A 24,377-nucleotide genomic window follows, 5' to 3' on the forward strand; every position below is an offset into this window, starting at 1 on the left:
AATTATCAAATTCAGGAGATTTAACATTGATACAATGCTACTATTTAATATGTGATACATAGACACATTTTTTTTCAGTTTCCCCAATGATGTTATCTGTAGCAGTTTCTCCCGTAAGCTAGGACCCAGTGAAGGAGCACAGGTGGCATTTAGATACCATGTTTCTTTAGAATCCTTTAATCTGGAACAGTTTCTCAGCTTTTCTTTGTCTTTCATGACATTGATATTTTTAAGAATGCAAGCTAGTATTTTTGTTGAATCTTCTTAGCCTGTGTTTATCTGTTTTTTAAACTGTTAGATTCAGTAATAACATTTTTGGCAGGAGTACTATATGTGTTGTGTGTTCCTTTCTGTGCATGTGCATCAAGAGGTGCCCGATGTCAGTAATGTTAAGTCTGACCCACCAGATTCTCTTTGTAACTGTATGTACATAGTCTGTGGGGAAATATTTGAGACTGTAAATATCCTGTTCCCCAACAAGCTTTCATGCATTGGTTTTGGCATTCGTTGATGATTCTTGCTTGAATCAACAATTACTGTAGTAGTTCCAAATGATGATTTTCTAACTCTATTGTCATACTTCCTGCATTTATTTGTTGGTCTAATACTTTTTTCTTTAACCATTTTTATTTTTTTTAATTAATTTTTATTGGAGTATAGTTGATTTTTAATGTTGTGTTTCTGCTGTACAGCAATGTGACTCAGTTATACATATACATATATCCACTCTTTTTTAGATTCTCTTCCCATATAGGTCATTACAGAGTACTGAGTAGAGTTCCCTGTGCTATATAGTAGGTTCTTATTAGTTATGTTTTGTATATAGTAGTGTGCATATGTCAATCCCAATCTCCCAATTTTTCCCTCCCCCCCATGCCCCTTGGTAACCATAAGTTTGTTTTCTACATCGGTGACTCTGTTTCTGTTTTCTAAGTAGGTTCGTTTGCACCATTTTTTTAGATTGCACATATAAGCGATATCATATGATATTTGTCTTTCTCTGTCTGACTTACTTCGCTCAATATGACAATCTCTAGGTCCATCTGTGTCAGTGCACATGGCATTATTTCATTCTTTTTTTATGGCTGAGTAATATTCCATTGCATTATCTGTATCACATCTTCTTTGTCCATTCCTCCATTGATGGACATTTAGGTTGCTTCCATATCCTGGCTATTGTAAATAGTGCTTGTATGCTGCAATGAACACTGGGGTACATGTATCTTTTTGAATTATGGTTTTCTCCAGATATATGCCCAGGATTGGTTTTGCTGGATCATATGGTAGCTCTATTTTTAGTTTTTTAAGGAACCTCCATTATGTTCTCCATAGTGGCTGTACCAATTTACATTCCCACCAACAATGTAGGAGGGTTCCCTTTTCTCCACACCCTCTCCAGCATTTACTGTTTGTAGATTTCTTGATGATGGCCATTCTGACTGGTGTGAAGTGGTACCTTATTATAGTTTTGGTTTGCATTTCTCTGATAATTAGTGACATTGAGCATCTTTTCATGTGCCTCTTGGCCATCTGTATTTCTTCTTTGGAGAAATGTCTATTTAGGTCTTCTGCCCATTTTTAGATGGGGTTTCCTTTTTTTTTTTTTGGATATTGAGCCGCTGTTTGTATGTTTTGGAGATTAATCCCTTGTCAGTCACTTCATTTGCAAATATTTTCTCCCATTCTGTGGGTTGTCTTTTTGTTTTGTTTATGGTTTCCTTTGCTGTGCAAAAGCTTTGAAGTTTCATTAGGTCCCGTTTTTGTTTTTATTTTCACATTAGGAGGTGGATCAAAAAAGATCTTGCTGCAATTTATGTCAGAGAGTGTTCTGCCTTTGTTTTCCTCTAAGAGTTTTATAGTATCTGGTCTTACATCTATGAATTTGATAAAGTTGCAGGATACAAAATTAATACACAGAAATCTCTTGCATTCCTATATACTAACAATGAAAGATCAGAAAGAGAAATTAAGGAAACAATCCCACTTACCATCACATCAAAAAGAATAAAATACCTAGGAATAAACCTACCTAAGGAGGCAAAAGACCTGTACTCAGAAAACTATAAGATACTGATGAAAGAAATCAAAGATGACACAAGCAGGTTGAGAGATGTACCATGTTCTTGGATTGGAAGAATCAATATTGTCAAAATGACTGTACTACCCAAAGTAATCTACAGATTTAATGCATTCCGTATCAAATTACCAATAGCATTTTTTCACAGAATTAGAACAAAAAATTTTGCAATTTGTATAGAAGCACAAAAGATGCCAAATAGCCAAAGCAATATTGAGAAAGAAAAATGGAGCTGGAAGAATCAGGCTCCCTGACTGCAGACTATATTACAAAGCTACAGTCATCAAGACAGTATGGTACTGGCACAAAAACAGAAATATAGATCAATGGAACAGGATAGAAAGTCCAGAGATAAACCCACACAGCTATGGTCAACTAATCTATGACAAAGGAGGCAAGAATATACAATGGAGGGAAGACAGTCTCTTCAATAAGTGGTGCTGGGAAAACTGGACAGCTACATGTAAAATAATGAAATTGTAATGTTCTCTAACTCCATACACAAAAATAAACTCAAAATGGATTAAAGGTCTAATACTTTTTGATAGAATTATTTCTGTATGGAATTGTCCTAAGTGGATTTTATAAAACATCAGTTGATATGACTTAAGATTCTGGGTTTTTTTCCCCGTTTTAACTTTTTACTAATTAAATGTTCAACATACCAAAAAATTGGAAGGGTATGACAGCTGTCATTAGATTCAACAGTTTTAAACATAGCCATATTTGCTTTACCAATCTTTGTATTTTTATGTGTGTGTTTCTCTGCTTTCTGAAAGTGTGTTGCAGATGTCATGACACTTTATCCCTAAATCTTTCAGCGTATATCTTCTAAGAATAAGGGTATTTCCTATATAATCACAGTAGCATTAGCTTACCTAGGAAAATTAATAATTACATAATATCATGTAACACCCAAATCCAGTTCATGTTAAAGTTTACCCAAGATCCCTTCCTTCCTTCCTTCCTTTCACCAGGATCCAGTCTGAGATTCATGCATTGTACTTGCTTTCTCTTAGTTCCTTTTAATTAATTAATTAATTAATTATATTTATTTTTAGCTGCATTGGGTCTTCATTGCTGTGCACGGGCTTTCTCTAGTTGCAGTGAGTGGGGGCTACTCTTTGTTGTGGTGAGCGGGCTTCTCATTGTGGTGGCTTCTCTTGTTGTGGAGCACGGGCTCTAGGCGTGTGGGCTTCAGTAGTTGTGGCACGTGGGCTCAGTAGTTGTGGCTCACAGGCTCTAGAGTGCAGGCTCAGTAGTGTGGAGCACGGGCTTAGTTGCTCTGCAGCATGAGGGATCTTCCCAGACCAGGGCTGGAACCCATGTCCCCTGCATTGGCAGGTGGATTCTTAACCACCGTGCAACCAGGAAGCCCACTTCCTTTTAATTTAGCACAGTTCATCTAATACTTTCTTTTGGTCTTAAAAACATTGTTATTTTATGTTATTTTATGAATTATACTACATATGTAAAGGAGATACTTTATTCTTTTTGAATTAGCAAGTAACTGTAGAATACTTTTTTGCATTACGTGAATATCCTGTTCCCTAGTACCTTTCACTTAATGGTTTTAGTGTCCATTGATGATCCTTGCCTAAATCAGTTATTTCCCTGGAGGTTGCCCCCCAGAAAGGTGATTTTTTTTTTCCTTAAACACAAGATAGCATATTGTATACATTCTTCTGCAACTTTGTTTTCACTTAAGGACACCATTCTATCCATATAGAAAAATTTCCCCTTAAAAGTTTTTTTCCATCTTATATATAAAGAGGTATTATTTTGAATAGGCTTTACATTCATTCATAAAAGTACAAAATTTGAGAGGTATCTTCTTCCCATGAGGCAGCCACTGATAACAGATTCTTTTGTTACCATGTGTATTCTTCCAGATGTACTTTACACATGTGTATATTCTTTCTAGCACTCCTATATATAAAGGTAGTTGCTATACATACTGTACCGAGCCTGAGTTTTCCTTTCTTTTTTTTTAATAGTATTTAAAATTTTTATTTATTTACATTTACACGTATTTTTGGCTGTGTTGGGTCTTCGTTGCTGTGCGCAGGCGTTCTCTAGTTGCGGCTAGCAGGGGCTACTCTTGGTTGGGGTGCACAGGCTTCTCATTGCGGTGGCGTCTCCTGTTGCAGAGCAGGGCTCTAGGTGTGTGGGCTTCAGTAGTTGTGGCACGTGGACTCAGTAGTTGTGGCTTGTGGTCTCTAGAGCACAGGCTCAGTAGTTGTGGCACATGGGCTTAGTTGCTCCGCGGCATGTGGGATCTTTCCAGACCAGGGCTCAAACCCATGTCCCCGGCATTGGCAGGCGGATTCTTAACCACTGTGCCACCAGGGAAGTCCGAGCCTTTAGTTTTTCATTTAACAGTATCTCATGGAGATTATTTTGTATTAGTACAGTGTAGTTTTCCTTATCCACTTTTATAGCTGTGTATTATTCTGTTGTAAAGATAAGCCATAATTTATTTGGCCAATCCTCTATTTACATTTTTCTAATCTTGTATAAAAACAGTGCTATAGGGAATAATATATGTCATTTTGTACATAAAGGTGTAAATTTGTACATCTGCAGTATAAATTACCAAAATATGGGTGGTTGTGTCAAACAGTATGTGCATTTATAACTTTGACAGCAGTTACGAAATCACCTTCCATAAAGACTGTACTAATTTTACATTCCACCAACAATGGAGGAGGGTGTATGTGATCAAATTGCCCAGTCTCAGTGAAGTTTTAACTTGCATTTCTCTTATTATGGGGTGAGGTTGAGCATATTTTCATATGCCAAGAATAATATTTTTTTTTCTGATACAATGTTTTTAAGTTCTGGATTTTGTGTAACCACTAAGAATTTAACATTTTTGAGGCTGTACTCTGCAGATATTTAAAGCAAGAAAAGACGAAATTTAGAGGTTAAGATTAGAAACTCTGGAGTCTTAGGTTTATATCTTTGGCTTTGCCACTTCCCAGCTGTGAGACCTTAGGCAACTTATCTAACCTCTCATTGTCACAACTTCCTTATCTGCAGAACTTGTAGAACTTTTTGTATGTGTTAAATCAGATAATACAGTGAAGACCTTTCACTGTACTTTCATAAAGCACAGTGCCTAGCACATAGTAAGATCACAGGAATGTTAGTTATTATTAGTATACATTTGTTCAAAAAATGGTATGCTTATAATTATATAATAATAACTAATTTTTTGGGCTTCCCTGGTGGCGCAGTGGTTGAGAGTCTGCCTGCCGATGCAGGGGACACGGGTTCGTGCACTGGTCCGGGAAGATCCCACATGCCGCGGAGCGGCTGGGCCCGTGAGCCATGGCCGCTGAGGCTGCGTGTCCGGAGCCTGTGCACCGCAACGGGAGAGGCCACAGCAGTGAGAGGCCTGCGTACAGCAAAAAAAAAAAAAACAACAACAACTACTAATTTTTATTAGAGAATTGAAAGAAATAGGCTAAAATATTGCAATTAAGTAACTGATACTAAAAATTATGGATAATTTGTGTTATTTAAAATATTTTCTAATACCTAATTTTTCTGTAATAGGAATGTATTTTGTAATAGAAAAATATGGTATACCTTTTTTTTTAGAAAGGGAAAATGTTCTCAGGTTTATTGAGATATAACTGATATATAGCACTATATAAGTTTAAGGTATGCAGCATAATGACTTGACATACATATATTGCAAAATGATCACCACAATAAGCTTAGTTAACATCCATCACCTCATAGAGTTACCAAAAAACTTTTTTTTTCTTGTGATGAGAACTTTTAGGATCTACTCTCTTAGCTACTTTCAGATGTACGATACAGCAAGTGTTAACTATAGCCATTGGGTTGTACATTACATCCCCAGTACTTATTTATCTTTCAGTGGAAGTTTGTACCTTTTGACCACCTTCATCCTATTCCCCCTCTGCTGACCCCCAGCTCTGGTAACCACAAATCTGATTTCTTTTTCTATGAGTTTGTTTGTTTGTTTGTTTTTTTAGATTCCACATGTGAGATCATATGGTATTTGTCTTTCTCTGCCTGACTTCATTTAGCACAGTACCCTCAAGGTCCATCTGTGTTGTCGCAAATGTGGCATTCATTATTGTTAAATGATTAATTATTTTATTAAAACCTCTTCCTTCTTTTTCCCATTATAGACAGAGAATGCATGGGCTGAAGAGTACTCTGAAAAGAAAAAAGGGTCTCACAAGCGTTCAGCGTCGTGGGGCAGCACAGATCAACTTAAGGAGGTCAGAGAAATGGTTCCAAGGAAGTGGGTGTGGAAATTTGATCCCTTCGTTGACTAGTTCCTTGAAGTTGTGAGCAGCAAAGATTTGTCAGTTTCCATTGTTTTTTAATTTTTTTTTTTGGTGGTTTTGTTTACTTGAGAAATAACAGAAAAACAGTTATTATGTTGAATAAAGATTTGAATGGGGAAATGTATGCATAAGTTACTTGATTATATGTTTTTCTTTATTTTTAATGAGAGTCCATAGCTGTTAATATAAATATCAAATGTATAAGATTGCAGTGATACAACAAATTCACACTTACTATTTCTATATACAGTGGTAGTATTTCTGAATTTCAGTAACCCAGTATAACCAAGTTGATTATGGCCCTGTGCTATGATTAACATTTTTTGTGCCTATAATTAGGACATTTGCATTTTATACATAATGTAGCAATAAAACAGAAAAATTCAGTCAAAGAATAATATAGGATATTGATTGAAATTGTATTTGTTATTTACAGATTGTATCTGAATGCATTTCATGGCTTGAGTTGATTTTTTTTAACAGAGCTGATGTTTATTATGTTTATTCATAATTTGATTATGCTCAGTGGACAGCACATCTCCAGGAACCTCCCAGAGCCTGGGGAGCTTGAGTTGGTTTTTAAATAATACTGTTTACTTTTTGGAGCTGTTGAAGGTTAGGTGTTTGTTAAAGAAATCTAATTATAAATAAAATGTGACTCGTAAGTAAAATGAGAGAATACTTATCCTTATTTTTGAATTCTTTGTGAAAGCTATAATGTATAATATAATTTATTCTAAATGCTAAAAATTTCATTTGTTTAGTACTTGGGAAGCTTAAAGGCTCAGAATAGTGTTGGAACATAATTTTTTCTTTGAAAGAAAGATATACATTTATGCATATACAGATGTGTGTGTGTATATCTATATGTGTATATAGATATATATATATAAATTTTTTACAATAAATCAGATTTTTGTGGGATGGTTTAAAAACTCAAGAGATTTATTAAGGCTGAATTTTACTGGTTCTTATTAAGCATGGGTATGTTTTATGTAATGTGGAAAACACTCTGACATACTTGTTATTTTTCCCTTTTTCAGATTGCAAAATTACGCCAGCAGTTGCAGAGAAGTAAACACAGCAGTCGGCATCATCGAGATAAAGAAAGACAGTCTCCATTCCATGGCAACCATGCAGCTATTAACCAGTGTCAGGTAGGAGCACAGATACCATAAAATCCAGACAAGGGATTTGTTGTTTTCCTGGTGATATGTTATTTCATAGGTAACTGTTCAGGATAAAAATGTCTAAAACTATATTTGAAACAGTAATTAAATACTGAATCACAGCCTTCATTTAAAAAAAAAACCAGAATATTAAGTTGACAAAATGATATTTTCCTTCAGTGATCTGTGATATGACTTCTAGGAATTATAGCTAGTTACGTATTTTGGTTTACTTTATTTTCGTCTTTATCAGTTTAGTATATTGGAGGCAGAATAATAGACATAATCATTGGCTGTGGAACCAGACCCTGGATAAGTAACCTGTTCTAAGTCTCAGTTTCCTCATGTGAAGAGAGAGGATAATAATGATACCTGGAGCATAAAGTCTTTTAGTAGGGAAAATCTTTAACTGCTTTGATTCTTTAATTGAACTCTATGAACTGCTCCTGATGGCTCACTCACAGAGCATTTCTCTTAAACTGAATTGAAATTAGATGAGGTCCCTTAGCAAGGAGAGAGCAAGAAATAGTTTGCCAGCTCCACTTACAGGTTGATAGCTTCTGATGATTGTCAAGTGTATGTGGATTGTTTTCAAGAGAAGGTATGGGTAGAGGTACATATTTTTTTCAAATTAATTGTGTCTTAAAATATTGATGCATGGGTCAATTTTTTTTTTTTTCGGTACACAGGCCTCTCACTGTTGTGGCCTCTCCCATTGCGGAGCACAGGCTCCGGACGCACAGGCTCAGCGGCCATGGCTCACGGGCCCAGCCGCTCCGCGGCATGTGGGATCTTCCCAGACCGGGGCACGAACCCATGTCCCCTGCATCGGCAGGCGGACTGTCAACCACTGTGCCACCAGGGAAGCCCCATGGGTCAAATTTGATTCCACAAATTTATAGTTTGATTGTAGTTTCCAATAGCTTTTTTCCATATATAAGGCATTTTTAGTTACAACATACGAATATACCTTAACGCATTTAAAAACCTAAACAAACTGCATTTATATTTGGAGAAATAGAAAATGCAAAATTGACAAAACAAGAAATGAAAAGTTTGAATAGATTAATAATTGTCAAAGTTGGAATACTAATTATTCTGCTCACTCTCAAAGGCTACAGACTCACATGGTTTTACAGGTGAATTTGCCAACCTTCCACTTTCTCTTTAATTCATCCATAAATAATTTAGATGTGTTTCTAAGAGATAAGTCCAATTCCTATTTCCAATCCATATTTTTACTCCAAGTAGAATAGAGGTTAAGATTGAGTTTTATTGAATTAAGTGATGGGTTTTAGCAGTTTATAACTTTCTGAAGTGATTTTTTTTAAAGTTGCATTAAAATTAGCAATTAAAGCAATAAAATTATCCAAAATTTTCTTCGTTTTTTCCCTTGCAAGTTGAATTTGCTTCATAAAGATTATTGAAGTTTGCATGAACTTCATTTTTGTCTAATTATAAAATCTCTGTGGAGAAGGTGAGGACTAGAAAATATAGTAACTTGAAAAATAAATTCATGTAGCTTGACTTTTGTACACTTGACACAACAAACATTTTGACTACTTGACTTGCTTTAGTGTTAATAGCCAATCAGAGATCAGGCACGTGTGCATCATGATAGCTATGGTAGTAGTATTCATATTTAATTGAAACTTTGAGACTGTGAACATGAAAATATCATTCAGTAAGTCATGGGTGTGGCTTTGTTTAGTGGGTTCTCTCTCTCGTGGAGAAAGTACCAATTTGAGATACGTATGCTTTGAGGCTATTCCTCCATCCACGTAACATATATTAAATGTTGCCATATAACTCGTACTGTAGTACTCATAAGGGGATGCAGTGATAAATGAAATATTGGGGCTTTCTCCCCACCAAAGCTCAAATAGATGTAAGTAAACAGTTAATTTTTACACAGTGTATTGAGTGTGTTGATCAGGGAGTGTTCAGAGTGCTATAGAAGGGATATTTATCCTTGGACTGGCCATGAGCCATCTAGAAAGACTTCTAGAGAAAATGGTGTCTAAGTGGTCCCTGAAGGATAAGTAGAATTTAGCCAGTTTTCTGGACGTATAAGAAATCATGGCTTCAGGTAGGGGTGGTAGTAAGAGATTAGGCTAGAGAGGTAAATAGTAGCCAGATCTGAAAGTCTTCATGTCTCAGTTGTTAAGAAATCTGGACTTTGTCCTTGAGGCACCAGAGAACTATTTTCTACAATTCAGGGGGTTGATAGGTGATCAGATACACATTTTTTCATGATCATTATGGGTTCAGAGTAGAGAATGAATTTGCAAGAGGGCAAGATTAGAGGCAGGAGACCATTTGAGAATAGATTTATAATCCACGTAAGAAATGATGGTGAACTAAAGTAAGGGAGAAATTGTGGAGCTGGAGAGAGTGGACAAACCTGAGTGATATTTAGAAACTAATAATTATTAATTGAAGTCTATTAAGTGCTTACAATATGGGAAGCAGTCTACTCTACTTTTGTATATATTATTAGCATTTAATCCTCATCTTTGAGGTGGAGATTGTTATTATCCCCAATTTACAGGCAAGGAATTAAGGCCCAGAGAGATCAGGTATCTTGTTCAAGGTCATATGAGACAGAACTGGGATTCTAATCTAGGCATTTTGACTTCAGAGTCTGAGTTTTTAAACTTTGTTAGCTGATGGTTGATGAGATGGGAATGATGGAGACATAAGAGTAAAAGATAAGGCCAATTCTAGCCTTTAAAACATGATTTAAAAAATATATCTACCTTCCTCACATCATGTACAAAAGTAACTCAAAATGGTCAAAGGCCTAAATATAAGAGCTAAAACTAAAAGCTCTTAGATGAAAACATAGGCATAAATGTGACATAGGATTAGGCAATGGTTTGTTAGATATGACACCAAAAGCACGAGCAACAATAGAAAAAGTACATAAATTGCACTTTATCAAAATTGAAAACTTTTGTGCTTCAAAGGACACCATCAAAAAAGTGAAAAGATATTCCACAAAATAGGCAAAAAAATATATAAATCATATATCTGATAAAGCACTTGTATCTAAAATATATAAAGAACTCTTGCAACTCAATAATGAAAAGACAAACAGCCCAATTTAAAAATGGGCAAAGGATCTAAACAGAGAGTTCTCCAAGGAAGATAGCCAGTAAGTATGTGAAAAAGATACTTAGCATTATTTGTCAATAAGGAAATGCATACACATTCCAGTGAGATACTATTTCATACCCACTAGGATAGCTAAAACTAAAAAGACATAACAAGTGTTAGTAAGGATGTGGAGAAATTAGAACCCTTATTGCTGATAGGAATGTAAAACGGTGCAGCCATTTTGGAAAACATCCTGGCAGTTCCTCAAAAGGCTAAATAAACATAGAGTTACTTTATAACCCAGCACTTGCTCTCCAAGGTATGTACCCAAGAGAATTGAAAACATATGTTTACATAAAAACTTGGACACAAATGTTCGTAGCAGCGTGGCTCACAGTAGCCAAAATTTGGAAACAACCCAAATGTCCATCAACCAATGAATGGATAAATAAAATGCAGTAGGGCTTCCCTGGTGGCGCAGTGGTTGAGAGTCCGCCTGCCGATGCAGGGGACACGGGTTCGTGCCCCGGTCCGGGAAGATCCCACATGCGGCGGAGCGGCTGGGCCCGTAAGCCATGGCTGCTGAGCCTGCGCGTCTGGAGCCTGTGCTTCGCAACGGGAGAGGCCACACAGTGAGAGGCCCGCGTACCGCAAAAAAAAAAAAAATAATAAAATAAAATAAAATGCAGTATATCCATACAATGGAATATTATTCAGTCATAAAAAGAAATGGCGTACTGGTACATGCTACCATATGGGTGAACTTTGAAAGCATTATGCTAAGTGAAAGAAGCCAGACACAAAAGACCACATATTATATGATTTCACTTACATGAAATGTCCAGAATAAGCAAACCCATAGAGACAGGTTGTAGATTGGTGGTTGCCTAGAGCTGGGAACGTTGGGGGGAAATAGAGAGTGACTGCTAATGGGTGAGGGACTTATTTTTGGTGTGATTCTAAGATCAATTGTGGTAATGGTTGTACAACTCTGTTCAATAACCATTCAGAAGCAAAAGTTGTACACTTTAAACGAGTAAGTTGTATGGTATTGTGAATTATTTTTCAATAAGCTGCTGCAAAAAAAATCCACCAACCAACATAAAAAATAAGTAGATAAAATACAAATATAATTGTCTGGAAATAATATTAGATGCTAACACAGAACCCAAAAGTAACCTGGGAGATCATGTAGCTAGAGGATGAGCACAGGCGCCCTGAGATCAGACTGTTTAGTTTAAATCTGGGTCCTGCTTCTTGTTGGCTGTATGAAGTTCCTCGGGTTCTCTCTGCGTTATAGTATTACCTGTTAGTGTGTTATACTGAGGTTTAAATGCAATAGAATGTTATAAAACAGTTAATGCAATTCTTGACCCATAATAACTGCTCAGTAGATCTTAGGTCGCTTCCAGTTGGATTTTTCACTAGGCTTCTCTGCCAATTTCATATTGGAAGTTATTTTCTAAAGCTTTTATTATCATAAAAATATTTACAGGCTTACTACAAAAATTTTAGAAACTAAAAAAGTCAAATAAAAAGATTGTCTCAATCAAGCTGTTATTTTTTTTAAATCAAGTAGGAAAAAAATCATCCAGAGTCTCACTCTTTAAAGACAGCTATTCCTTACATTTTTTTTTCTTTTTCCTTTCTCATTCCTTGTTGAGATCCTACCATATGTTAGACTTTATATATTTAAAAAATTTTACTTAATGTGGAAAAATGTTTGTTATTACAGATGCTTCAGGAACATTTTTAATGTTTCAGATTCTGTAAAGCATTTCCCTAATTTTGGCTATTTAGTTGGGTCCAGTTCCTGTGTGCTTAAAACTTTTTATATATTTATACTTTCCTAGGGGTACATTTTCCATTATTTGGTTAAGAAGTTTGAATATTTGGGGGGGCTCTTTAACTTTTCTCTTCATAGCCTTTCCAAGTTATTACAGATTTTTGGTTTGGAGGGTTTTTTTTGTTTGGAGAAGATTATTGGGAAATTCCTTTAGTATCCCTTAATGATCAAGGACAGTATTGCTCTGCTGATAGCTCATAGTCTACAACCACTGGTTAACACAAGATCTTTTTCTTGGGCTTACAATGGATTTTTGCAGTTAGAAAAGAATTCTCACATACCTTTTTGAGTGGTTCTTTCCCTGGAAATTTGGGGGGTGGGGAACTATTTGTTATGAAGAATAAATGCTGCCAAGTTTTTTTAGGAGAGAGAATCTTTTCACATGTCAGTGGTTTCCAAAATTGACAGAGCCCTCGGATACTTACGGTATCATATTTTTAAGGAGTATTTCAAGAAATATTCTCATTAGAAGATGTAAATAATACATTTCAGGATTGTTTGATTGATGATTAGAGTCAGATGTTAGTAACAGAGGAGCGGGAGATGCAGCATCTTCACAGTTGCTTAAACTAATTTAGGAGTGAGAATTTAAAAATCATGCAGGTGTTTCTGGTTGTTATAGCCTCAAGCAAGAAAGCCCTCCCATAGGATTTTCTTATTTCTTTATCTGGGCTGGGACGCTGTAGTTTTGTAGTAGCTTAGGAGCGTTTGAGAGCAAAGGGATAGTGAGGTAGAAACGGACAAAAACCTATTTTCATCTGAGAAGTGAGAGGGGCGTTGCACTTTCAAGAGAAAATTGCTGCTCTGCAGTAAAATCTTTGTATGCCAGTCCAGGACATGATTGCTGTTCTTGAAAGTTTTAAGATTTCGCTACTTAGTAATCAAGAGTAGGTGCTTCAGCTGTGACCTTTATTATAGAGTATAGTTTGTAGCTTAGAAGAGCTAAGAGGGGGATATCAGATGAAAGGACAGTGATTGCTGGAGGACAGAAATAAAGTAATGCTGACAGGACAGGAGGAATCAAGGCCACATGGAGGCCCTCTACAAAAGCCCTTAAGATTGGAAAGCTTTTTTTCCAGTGCTTTCTAATTTTTTTAAAACCATTCTAAACATCAGTTTTGACCTCCCTGTTGTTATATTAGGGTTTCTGGCTCATATTTCTCTCATAGATCTCTGTTGAATTGCTGAACAGACCTTTTCCCATCCTACTTGCCTATCAAGGCACATTTTTCTTCCTTTGAAAATTTAACTGTATATTTCTTTTTCCTGCTGAGCTACTGCTTCAGTAGGTGTTCTTCCCATCTTTCCTGACTCTCTGTGTCATACCACAGTCTTATCCCCACACTTTGAAACAGATACTTACGTTATAATGTAGATTGACCTCGAATGAAGATTCAGGATTAGCCAACCCTTCTCTTGGGGTTCTTTCTTTGTTGGTTACTTCTCAGCTTTGATGCAGAATTTGATCTTTAAGCTGTAATGTATATAGATGTATGGAGAATGTAAATAGAAAAAAAACGTTAAAACAGTGATTCACCTAATTGAAATCTTAACTGAATGGAAAACATTCTGATTTGAGGAGAAAGAATCAAAAATTGAGAAAATAGGAGATCCTTGTTGTTTCCAGAGGATAGATCTTAGGAGAGGTAGATTTTGCCTTATACATTGAAAGATTTTTAACCTTTCAGAGCTATCTAAGGATGACCTCTCAGTTAATATGATAGCCCACTTATATTTGCATACACTGATTTATATTTAGAAATGTAGATTTTATTACAGAAAGCTGTGTGGATATGGGAAAAATAAATCATATACACACACATAAAATTCCTTAAGAGCCCTTGAAATGAAGCATAAAAGTTAAAGTATAGTCATTTTTGTTATTTTTAGATATTTTAGAATATAGTTTATGTGAGGAGTAAAATCAAAGGCCTATTATTATCTTTTATTTCTGGAACAATAACAGTATGCTTAATGAAGAAAATCTTTCCCTGGCAGCTTGGGTAGATTTTTTTTCTTTTAATCATATAGCTATTTGCTAGTTAAATGAATTACAGTTGAACCTTTGCTTCATTTATCTAAAATGGTGTGTTGACCTTAGGGAAGTGGCCATTTTCTTTCTTTCTTTCTTTTCCTTCCTTCCTTTCTTTTGCCTTAAATAGATTAAACTGTTGATAAATACTTGCTGCTATTTAGATTACATTTGAGAAAAAGTTCTTACCAATTGAGTAGGTTATGACTTCTGTAGCTGCCTGGAAAGGCAGTAACGAGATGTACAGTTAGTTACTATACTGGTGGGTTCCTCTTATGTGCATTTCTCAACATGACACCCAGGAAACTTAAGCTTTCTGTTCTTAGCAAGCTTACTAACAGATCTTTATGATTCTAAAATCCAGGATGGTCAACATTTTGCGGAAACCTTGACAGGTCCTCTTCCCCTTCTAGTCTTCTCCTTCCTCATTTCTATAACTTTAACAGTTGTAAACCAAGTGCAGCCTGAAAATGGCATCCAGAGCAAGCCATTATTTATGTTGTTTTGTGACATTTAGGAGAGGAAATTAAGTTTGGAATTTAGTACCTTTCGCTCAGTATAAAAAATAAAGTAAAAGTTCTATTTCTAGTATATGTACTAATAACTCCTGAGATCTTTCTTAGTCTGTACCAGTTCCCTGTCTCCTCATTGTTTCCTGACACAGGAAGAGTCCAGGCACAGGAAGGATGACTGCCTGACAGAAATGTTCTAATGTGCCCTCCACTGCAGATTAGTGAGCTGTGGGTTTCTTTTAACCCCTAGGTGCTTTAGTCCAAATCAGTTTCCTGTCACCTCACTATTTTCTATTTTCTATTTTCTATTGCCACTACCTTAAGAAAGGTTTCTTTCCTTCCTTGACCCATCATGAACCAAAACATATTCTTAGCTTTACTCTCCCACTCTTATCCCTGCAGCAAGTACATATCTAATTGGAGAGGGTTTTTTTTTAAGCCTTTTGTTAGATTATACTTTGGGATTTTACTTCTGTTGCTAAGGAAACGAGGGTGAGAATAGGTTTTTAAAAATTTTTTTTTTCCTTCAAGGTGTTAGTGATAGGTCTTAGTGATATAAAAGACCGATGAGAAATAACCAGTTTCAGTGACTCTCTTAGGCATTATTTCACTGAAGTTAAAAGTAGGAAAGTGAAGACCTTGGAATGAGAGTAAGGCAGAGGGTGGAGAATACAAGTTATTACAAGAATGGAATGGAGTAGTGGCCTTTGCTGTTTGCCTTCCTCTTCCTGTCCTGTCCTTATCACAGTTCTGTCACAGGGTGAACCAGTGCTGGATTGCTGATGAAGCTTTCGGGAAGCAAGGGAAGTTACTGGCTTTGTAGCACTAAGATGGAAGGATTGAAGAATAGGCTGTGTGAAAGGCAGCTGACAGGGCTGGTCAATACTCAGTTGACCTCACCTAAAAGGGACATACCTAACTTTTGAGGGGTCCCTAAGTCATTTGTGGACTGCTGTTTAAAAGATATTCTTCCCACCTTTCATCCATTTCAGCATATAGCTCTCCCTAGGCAAAGACCTAAGGAGACAATATTAGACAGAAAGAACATGATTCAGAATGATTCTGTTAGCTAGTAACTTTTCTTTTTGTTTGTCAATTATCATATAGTAAAATTGACTTTTTTGGGGGAGTTGTCATACAGCTACATGAATTTTAATACATGTATAGATTCATGTAACCATCCACCACAGTCAGGGTACTGTGACAACAGGATATTGTGTGAGAATAATTCCATCACCACCACTCACCCCAAATTTCCTCATGCTATCCCTTTATACACACACACCCCTCCTTAACCTCTGTAATCACTGATTTGTTCTCCATCACTCTAGTGTTAAATCTTTTTGAGAATGTCCTGCGAATGGAATCGTACAGTATGTAATCTTTTGAGACTGTTTTCTTTTTTTTTTTTCGGTACGCGGGCCTCTCACTGCTGTGGCCTCTCCCGTTGCGGAGCACAGGCTCCAGACGCGCAGGCTCAGCGGCCACGGTTCACGGGCCCAGCTGCTCCGTGGCATGTGGGATCTTCCCAGACCGGGGCACGAACCCGCGTCCCCTGCATCAGCAGGTGGACTCCCAACCACTGCGCCACCAGGGAAGCCCGAGACTGTCTTCTTTTACTCAGCAGTAGTGCCTTTGTGATTTATCCAAGTTGTGTATATCAATAGTTTATTCTCTTTTATTGCTGAGGAGTTTTTGGAGATTATGAAGAAAATTGCTATAATCATTTCCTTGCAGAATTTTGCATAAACATTCATTTTCATTTTTCTAGGGAAAATGCTCAGGAATGGGATTGCTTGTTCATATAGTAATTGTATCTTGAACTTAATAGAAACTGTAAAACTTTTCCAGAATGATTGTACCATTGTGCATTCCCAACAGCAGTGTTTGAGTATCTCCTTTGCTCTGCTTTCTCATCAGCACTTGGTATTGTCAGTATTTTTTATTTTAGCTATTCAAATAGGTGTGTAGTGACATTACATCTTGATATTAATTTGCATTACCCTAGTGAACATCTTTTCATATGGTTATTTGCCATCTGTATATCATGTTTGGTAAAGTGTACGTTCAAATATTTTGCCCATTTTTAAATCAGGCTGTTCGTTTTCTTATTACTGAGTTTTGAGATATCTTTATATATTCTGAATACAAGTCCTTTGTTGACTATGTGAGTTACAAATATTTTTTCCCAGTCTGAATTAGTATTTCATTCTTTTGACAGTGTTGTTCATAGGGCAAAAGTTTTTTTAAAAAGCAATTTTGAAGAAATCGTGTATCATTCTTTTCCTTTTTCCCCAGCTTTATAGAAATATAATTGACACAATAACTTTGTGTATTTAAGATATACAGTGTGATGACTTGGTATATGTATATATTGTGAAATTATTACCACAGTAAGATTAGTTAAGACACCCATCACCTCATGTAGTTACCTGTTTTTTCTTTTCTGGTGAGAACTTTTAAGATCTACTCTCTTAGCAACTTCCAAGTATATAATACTGTGTTGTTAACTATAGTTACCACGCTGTACATTAGATCCCCAGAACATATTCATCTTGTAATTGGAAGTTTGTATTCTTAACTGTCTTTACCCATTTCCTCCACCCATCTGCCCCTGGCAACCACCAATCTACTTCTGTTTCTATGAGTTTGGTTTACTTTTATTTTTATTTAAAAATTTTTTAAATTTATTTTTTGAGTTTGTGTTTTTTTTTAGATTCCTCATATAAGTGAGAACATACAGTATACAGTAGTTGTCTGTCTGACTTATTTCACTTAGCATAATGCTCTCAAGGTCCATCCATGTTGTCGCAAATGGCAGGATTTCTTTCATGGCTGAATAATATTTCATCGTTTATGTGTGTTCCACATTTTCTTTATCCATTCATTCATCAACAGACACATAGGTTGTTTCCATGTCATAGTTATTGTAAATATTATAAATGCGGTAATGAACATGGAGGTGCAGATATTGTAAGGAGTAAAAATATTTTGCTGTTCAGTTTGGCAATATGAATCAAAATCCTGAAAATCTTTCTTGCATTTTGAGCCATTAGTCCTTCCAGGATTGTATCCTAAGGAAGTATTTACATATGTGTGCAAATACTCACCTAAGAGGATGTTTATGGCAGCATTTTTTTGTTTGTTTCCTTTTTTTATTTTTGGCTGGGCCGCGTGGCTTGCGAAATCTTAGTTCCCTGACCAGGGATTGAACCCAAGCCGTCGGCAGTGAAAGTGCAGAGTCCTAACCACTGGACCACCAGGGAATTGCCAGTATTTTTTTTGAATAGTGAAAAATTGGAAACTATTTGGCCAATAACAGGACACTGACTTCTTCATACACTTATACAATGAAATACTATGCAGCTATAAAAATGATTTGGTAAATAAGAGTTTTAAAGCATAGAAAGAAATAGGAATTAGGGAATTGGGAAGTAAAATTAGGGAAATAGGAAGTAAAAAAATAAGTTACAAAGCACAAGTTACAATCTGTTTCTGGTTAAAAGTGTCTATGCACAGAAGAAAAGGGCTAGATAGAAGGATATTTATCAAATTAGTAACAATTGCATTTATTTTTCTTCAGTGAATATTTATTACTTTTGCAATAAAGAAAACAATGCCATTTAAAAATAGTGTTTCAGAGTAAAGTTTTTATGGCCATATTCAAGTTCTCTCAAACTACTGTATCTCAGGATTATGTTTAAGTAGTCTCTTTAGAGTGTTGAAAACTAAAAATGAAGAATAAAACTAAGGGTGAGTGTATCAGTCAGCATGGGCTACCATAGTGAAATACCATAAGCTCGAGTTGCTTAAACAACAGAAATTAACTTACTCATGGCTCTGGAGACTGGAAGTCCAAGATCAAGGTGCCAGCAGGGTTAGTGTCTGGTGTGAGATGTCCCCTTGGGCTGCAGATGGCTGCCCTCTCATGTGCTCAGATGGCCTTTCCTTGGTGCGTGTGTGTGGAGGGGGAGAGGAAGAAGAGCACAAGTGAGTGAGCTCTCCCGTGTCTTTTCTTACAAGGACACCAATTCTGCTGGATCAGGGCCCCATTCTTATGACCTCATTTAACCTTAATTACTTCCTTACAGCCCCCATCTCCAAATATAGCCACATTGGGGGTTAGGGCTTCAATATGTGAATTTTAGGGGGATACAGATATTCAATTCATAACACCAGCCTTGTCGAATAAGCATCACATCTGTTCTAGATTCTGTTAGGCAGTGGCAATAAGGAGATGAGTAAGACATAGTTTCTCCTCTCAGGTTGGTTGTAGAAAAATAATCTAAAAGAAAAATATATCACCTGAGATTCCTCTACCCAAGTATAGCTTTTTACTCTAGACATTTTGGAAGAATAGTCTTTTTGTGTGTGTGAAATATAAATGTGTGTGTGTTGCATATGTATATATTGGCTTGGTCAGATAAACTTTCAGAGATAAAGGAAGAGTGTTCTTTAACTCCACTTTTGTGAAATATTTGGGATAGATGAGACTTTGTTCCAATAGGTAGAATAGAAAATGCTGAGAAATTAGTTGCTTTTTTCCCCCTGAACATAGTATTTGTGCTTTGGTTTTTTTTTTAATTTTTATTGGAGTATAGTTGATTTATACTATTGTGTTAGTTTCAGGTGTACAGCAAGTGAATCAGTTATACGTATACATATATCCACTCTTTTTTTTTCAGATTCTTTTCCCATCTAGGCAGTATTTATGTTTTTATTTGAAGAAAGAGGGAATCAAAAGAAATATGAGAGCTAAACCTTTGAAGACCTATATGAATAGTTTTAATCAAGTTTTACTCCCATGATTTTCTGTTTGTAAATTTGCAAAATAATTCTCTCATTCACCTTTTAAAAATCTCATTGTTCTTATAGGCCACTCTTTGTTACTTGGAATTTATAGTTTAGCTGACGCGAGGTGATGTGAAATTTAAATTTTGTTAAGTATAGAGTGTCATTGAGTTCAGGTTTTATTTTCCAACCAGTACTTGATCTGTGATGCTGTTGTGCTTTAGCCACCTGCCAAGTTGGGTGGAGAGTTGTTACCACTCATGGAATCTGAAGGCGTCTAGCCAGAACAAGTTTTCAGAGAAAAGGAAGTAGACCAAGAGAATAGACCTATGGCCTTGATTTCATGGCAAAGACATGGCAAAGATTTCCTCAACAAAAATTTTGGAAATGGTATATCAGTGCCCCAAAGATCTACCATGTAGAGAATGACTCAAAGATGTGGACTTGAAAAAAATTTAATTATATAAATTTTCTCTATAAAACACTATAGAATATCTAAACTTAAGATTTGTCATATTCCTTCCTTTGATAGTGGATATTGAGACTAGAAGATGGGACAGAAAGAAGAGAGATGGAAGTGAAAAGGAAATAAGTAATATGAGAAGCTTGAGGGTATGGGGAGAAGACTGGGGAACAGAAGGATTGAAAAGCAGGAAAGTTAGAAGATTCCATATGTAGAAGAAAATGGTACTTGAAAAAATTTATGGAAAGAGAAGAATAAAATAGGGAAAACACAAATGCATAATAGGGAAAACACAAAATAAAAATTGTAGCTGTTGTTTACTGAGGATCCATCTGTTCTGGGCCAGGCACTGCACCCCTGTCCTCTCGTTTCATTCTCAGAACCACTCTGAGGTGGAGTGCTGTGTTCTCGTATTACACGTGAGGAAGGTGAGACTCGGGGCCCAACATAACTAAGCAATGAAGAAGTGCTGCCTCAGCACTCCAGATTGAAGCTTTCCCTTTGATTTCCCTTTGACTTTTTTTCTAACAAATGTCTTGCTTTGATTTCCCAGGATTTTTGTGTTGTGCTTTTTTTTTTTTCTCTCTCTCTCTCTCTTTTTTAATTACAAAGGTGTGCAGGAATAAAAAAGGAGAAATACAGGTTTGACATTAAGTTCTGTGTCAGACAACAAGGTTATCGAATGAAACTAGTGGTAACTGATTAGAGGCCCTGTTACTACCTTTGTTTCCTTGCCTCCACTTTTCTCTGAGAGGGAGGTTTTCCAAAGAAACCTCCCTAAACGAAGGATGAATTAATCACATTTCTTTACCAGACAGCAGGACAATACAAGATGATCTTCTGGCACACTGTTGCTGTGAACTTTGGCAGATACCTCGCAATTCTCGTTTCATATTTTATTTTGAGTATTTGTCAGGAAACCAAGTGACATCCTGTAATATAATCAGATATTTCTTTTCAAAAGTAATACTGTGCCAGTGGGAAATTTTTTTAAAAAAAATTAGAGATAGACTTTGGAGCAAAACATATTAATATCATTACAATGACAGTACAAATAAATTTCACAGGGAAGTTATTCTGTAATCTTGCTACTGTGTATGGACTTTGGAAGTGATTTTATTTTTCCACCAAAATATTTTTTCTTTTTTTTTGATAAATTACTGTTTGTTGTTTATTTCCTGGAATATATATAATTATGGCACTAGAGGACTTTAAAGTTATGTTCTGAAACCTGAACTCTGTTATAAAGGAATATCTGAGGTTAACATTCTTTTAGTATTTTCCTTTATCTCTATACCCTTTATAGTCCCTCATAGATGTAAATAAACTTCTGAAATTCTCCCTTGATTGTCTGGGGTTTTGGCTTTAAATTATATTTCGTGTATACCAAGGAGCAGGTTTGGTTTTTCACAGTTTTTGTGAGGCCTATACATTTTATTTTGATTTATTTTAGAGTTAACCGTGTCAAATGGAAGTATGCTTCCATCTAGAGAACTTAAAGGTAGTATTAAGTGTATCTTCTCCCGCCTCCACCACTTTTTCTTAAGGCTCCTGTTCCAAAGAGTGCACTTATTCCAGTAATTCCCATCACCAAATCAACAGGCTCCCGGTTCCGGAATAGTGTGGAAGGATTGAATCAGGAGATTGAAATAATAATTAAAGAGACTGGGGAAAAGGAAGAACAACTTATAGTAAGTACTCTTGTATCTTAAAATCATTCATACATTAACTTTTCTAATTATTAAGAAAATTCACAGTTTTGGTTTCTGTATTTACATGGGTTTCTTCCTTGTTGAGAATGAAAATTTTCTCTTTTGAAAAACTTTGACCTTTGCAAGTGAATGAAAAGTTCTCATTTCTTTGCATCTCATAGAAGCAACTGATGTGACTTAAATTTGGATCCTTGTACAGAAACTATTTTTTGTTTTTCTGTATTTAAAAACCCCTAGACAGGTGATATGCTTCTTATTGGCTATAACTCTATTTAACAGAAGTTTAGCTTATGAGTTTGTTGGGGAGGGAGGGATATGACATGGAATACTTTCTAAAGTATGAATCTACCTCTTGCTTATGTTAGTTACTGTTTGGTTGACTGTATCATTGAAGCACAGTTCTGCTTACCTATAATACACATAAGGATGTGTATTCTATTAACTATGACACACATAAGAGTGGTTCATATATAAGACAGTGATAAAATTTCCTGTTTATATTTAAAACCATGTCACAGTATATTTAAGCTTTCATTCTTCAGTGAAAGAGAAATTGGGGAGTTTAAAGTAGTGTTTTATTGACGCCTAAGATTCTCTCCCTTAAGATTACAGGTTGGTTTAGCTTAGAGAAAACGCAACTGCCCACACCCTCTCCTCCTTCCCTCCTCCACTGAATGACGGGGAAACTTTCTTTGATGTAATAAAGGTAAATGTACCAAAGGTATACAGGGAGCTGGTTTCCCTGCTGAGTGAGTCACACAAGCTTCCCTCTGAGTGTTCTCCTTGATTTCCCTGTATAATTAGCACTGCTGTGATTAAGCTTTCTCTCACTTAGGAAGGTTTCTTTGAAAACCCTGTTCTTGGAGGAAGTGGGCAGGGGTAGAAAGTAGCAGGGCCTGTCATCAACTGTGACTAGTTCACACAATGGATAACCTTTTCTTCTAACGTGGAACCTAGAGTTACACCTAGATTTCTCCTCTTTTATAATGGCCTGTTTTTTTTATAATTTTAAAAAGAATAGCACATGATAAGTAATTCAGTGCAGTTCCTTCTTCAGCAAGCACTGACCACTCATGTGCCAGACCCTGAGAATACAGAGGCTCTGTCTGCTGCTCAGTGTCCAGCGGGGGACAGATGAGACAGGGGTGTCCCCACAGAGCAACACAGAGGCTTCTTTCTCACGAGGCCTGATGAGAGGGTTTCTGACTTTTGAGTCTTCTGGAACAACAGGGGAAGGGTGACGTTAGGTGCATTTCAAAATCAATGACAGGGACTTCCCTGGCAGTCTAGTGGTTAAGACTTCGTGCTTCCACTGCAGGGGGCGCAGGTTCAATCCCTGGTCGGGGAAGTAAGATCCCACGGGCCATGCGGCATGGTCAAAAAATTAAAAAAAAAAAAAAAAAATCCAAAAAGTTCCAAAATCCAAAACTTGAATTTGCCACACACCAGCAACTATTTACATAGCATTTGCATTGTATTAGGGTATATAAGAAACCTAGAGATGATTTAAAGTATACAGGAGGATGTGCATAGGTTATATGCAAAATCAATGACAAAAATACTTACGTTTTTAAAATTTCATAACAGCCACAAGATATTCCAGACGGCCATCGTGCACCTCCGCCCCTTGTGCAGAGAAGCAGCAGCACGCGCAGCATCGACACGCAGACCCCCGGCGGGGCAGAGCGGGGGAGCAACAGCAGCAGCCGCTCCCAGTCTGTGTCCCCCACGTCCTTCCTCACTATCTCCAACGAGGGGAGCGAGGAGAGCCCTTGTTCGGCTGATGACCTGCTTGTTGATCCCAGGGATAAAGGTACAGTGCAGGAGGAGTTTGAATACCACCTGTTGTATCATGCATTCTGTTCATTTTCTAGCAGAGCACACACACTTAGGGCTACTAAGATAATTACTTTGAGATGTGTTCAAAACATAGATTTAAAAAAATTGGAGTACAAAACAGTAGGTTTTACTGTGGTGCTCAGGTGATGGTCTAGTTGGGTAGGTTTATGGGCTTTTGTTTGTACCTTTTTTCTTCCTTTTTTGCACTTACTAATACAAGTTCCTTATTAGTGAGAGACATTCTTTTTGGTATAAATGAGATAAACATTTGTCCTGATAAGCATTTGTTCTCTATCACCTTAGTTGTCATGTTTTTACAATCTTACTACTTTTTAATTGAATGTGAAACCTTCAAGTTACAGTAGTGTGTTTTAGGATCTGTATTTGTGATATTTCTTTTTTTTTTTTTTTTTTCCCTGCGGTACGCGGGCCTCTCACTGTTGTGGCCTCTCCCGTTGCAGAGCACAGGCTCGGACGCGCAGGCTCAGTGGCCATGGCTCACGGGC

At 36.5% G+C, this 24,377-nt stretch overlaps 1 protein-coding gene across 4 annotated transcripts in view; it reads left to right on the forward strand.

The window, feature by feature from the left end:
* Positions 1-24,377, forward strand: part of FAM117B (family with sequence similarity 117 member B) — a 93,733-nt gene that overhangs the window by 53,244 nt on the left and 16,112 nt on the right. For all 4 annotated transcript variants that reach the window (XR_007478468.1, XM_049712354.1, XM_049712355.1 and 1 more), the window contains exons 3-6: positions 6,247-6,339; positions 7,452-7,565; positions 21,868-22,011; positions 23,620-23,845. Coding sequence is in view for 3 of the 4 variants with exons in the window: in XM_049712354.1 (XP_049568311.1) it covers positions 6,247-6,339; positions 7,452-7,565; positions 21,868-22,011; positions 23,620-23,845 (577 nt within the window). In the remaining variant the exon portion in view is untranslated. The remainder of the gene's footprint in view (positions 1-6,246; positions 6,340-7,451; positions 7,566-21,867; positions 22,012-23,619; positions 23,846-24,377) is intronic.

Source organism: Orcinus orca, chromosome 7 (assembly GCF_937001465.1).
Source record: "Orcinus orca chromosome 7, mOrcOrc1.1, whole genome shotgun sequence".
Taxonomy (NCBI): domain Eukaryota; kingdom Metazoa; phylum Chordata; class Mammalia; order Artiodactyla; family Delphinidae; genus Orcinus; species Orcinus orca.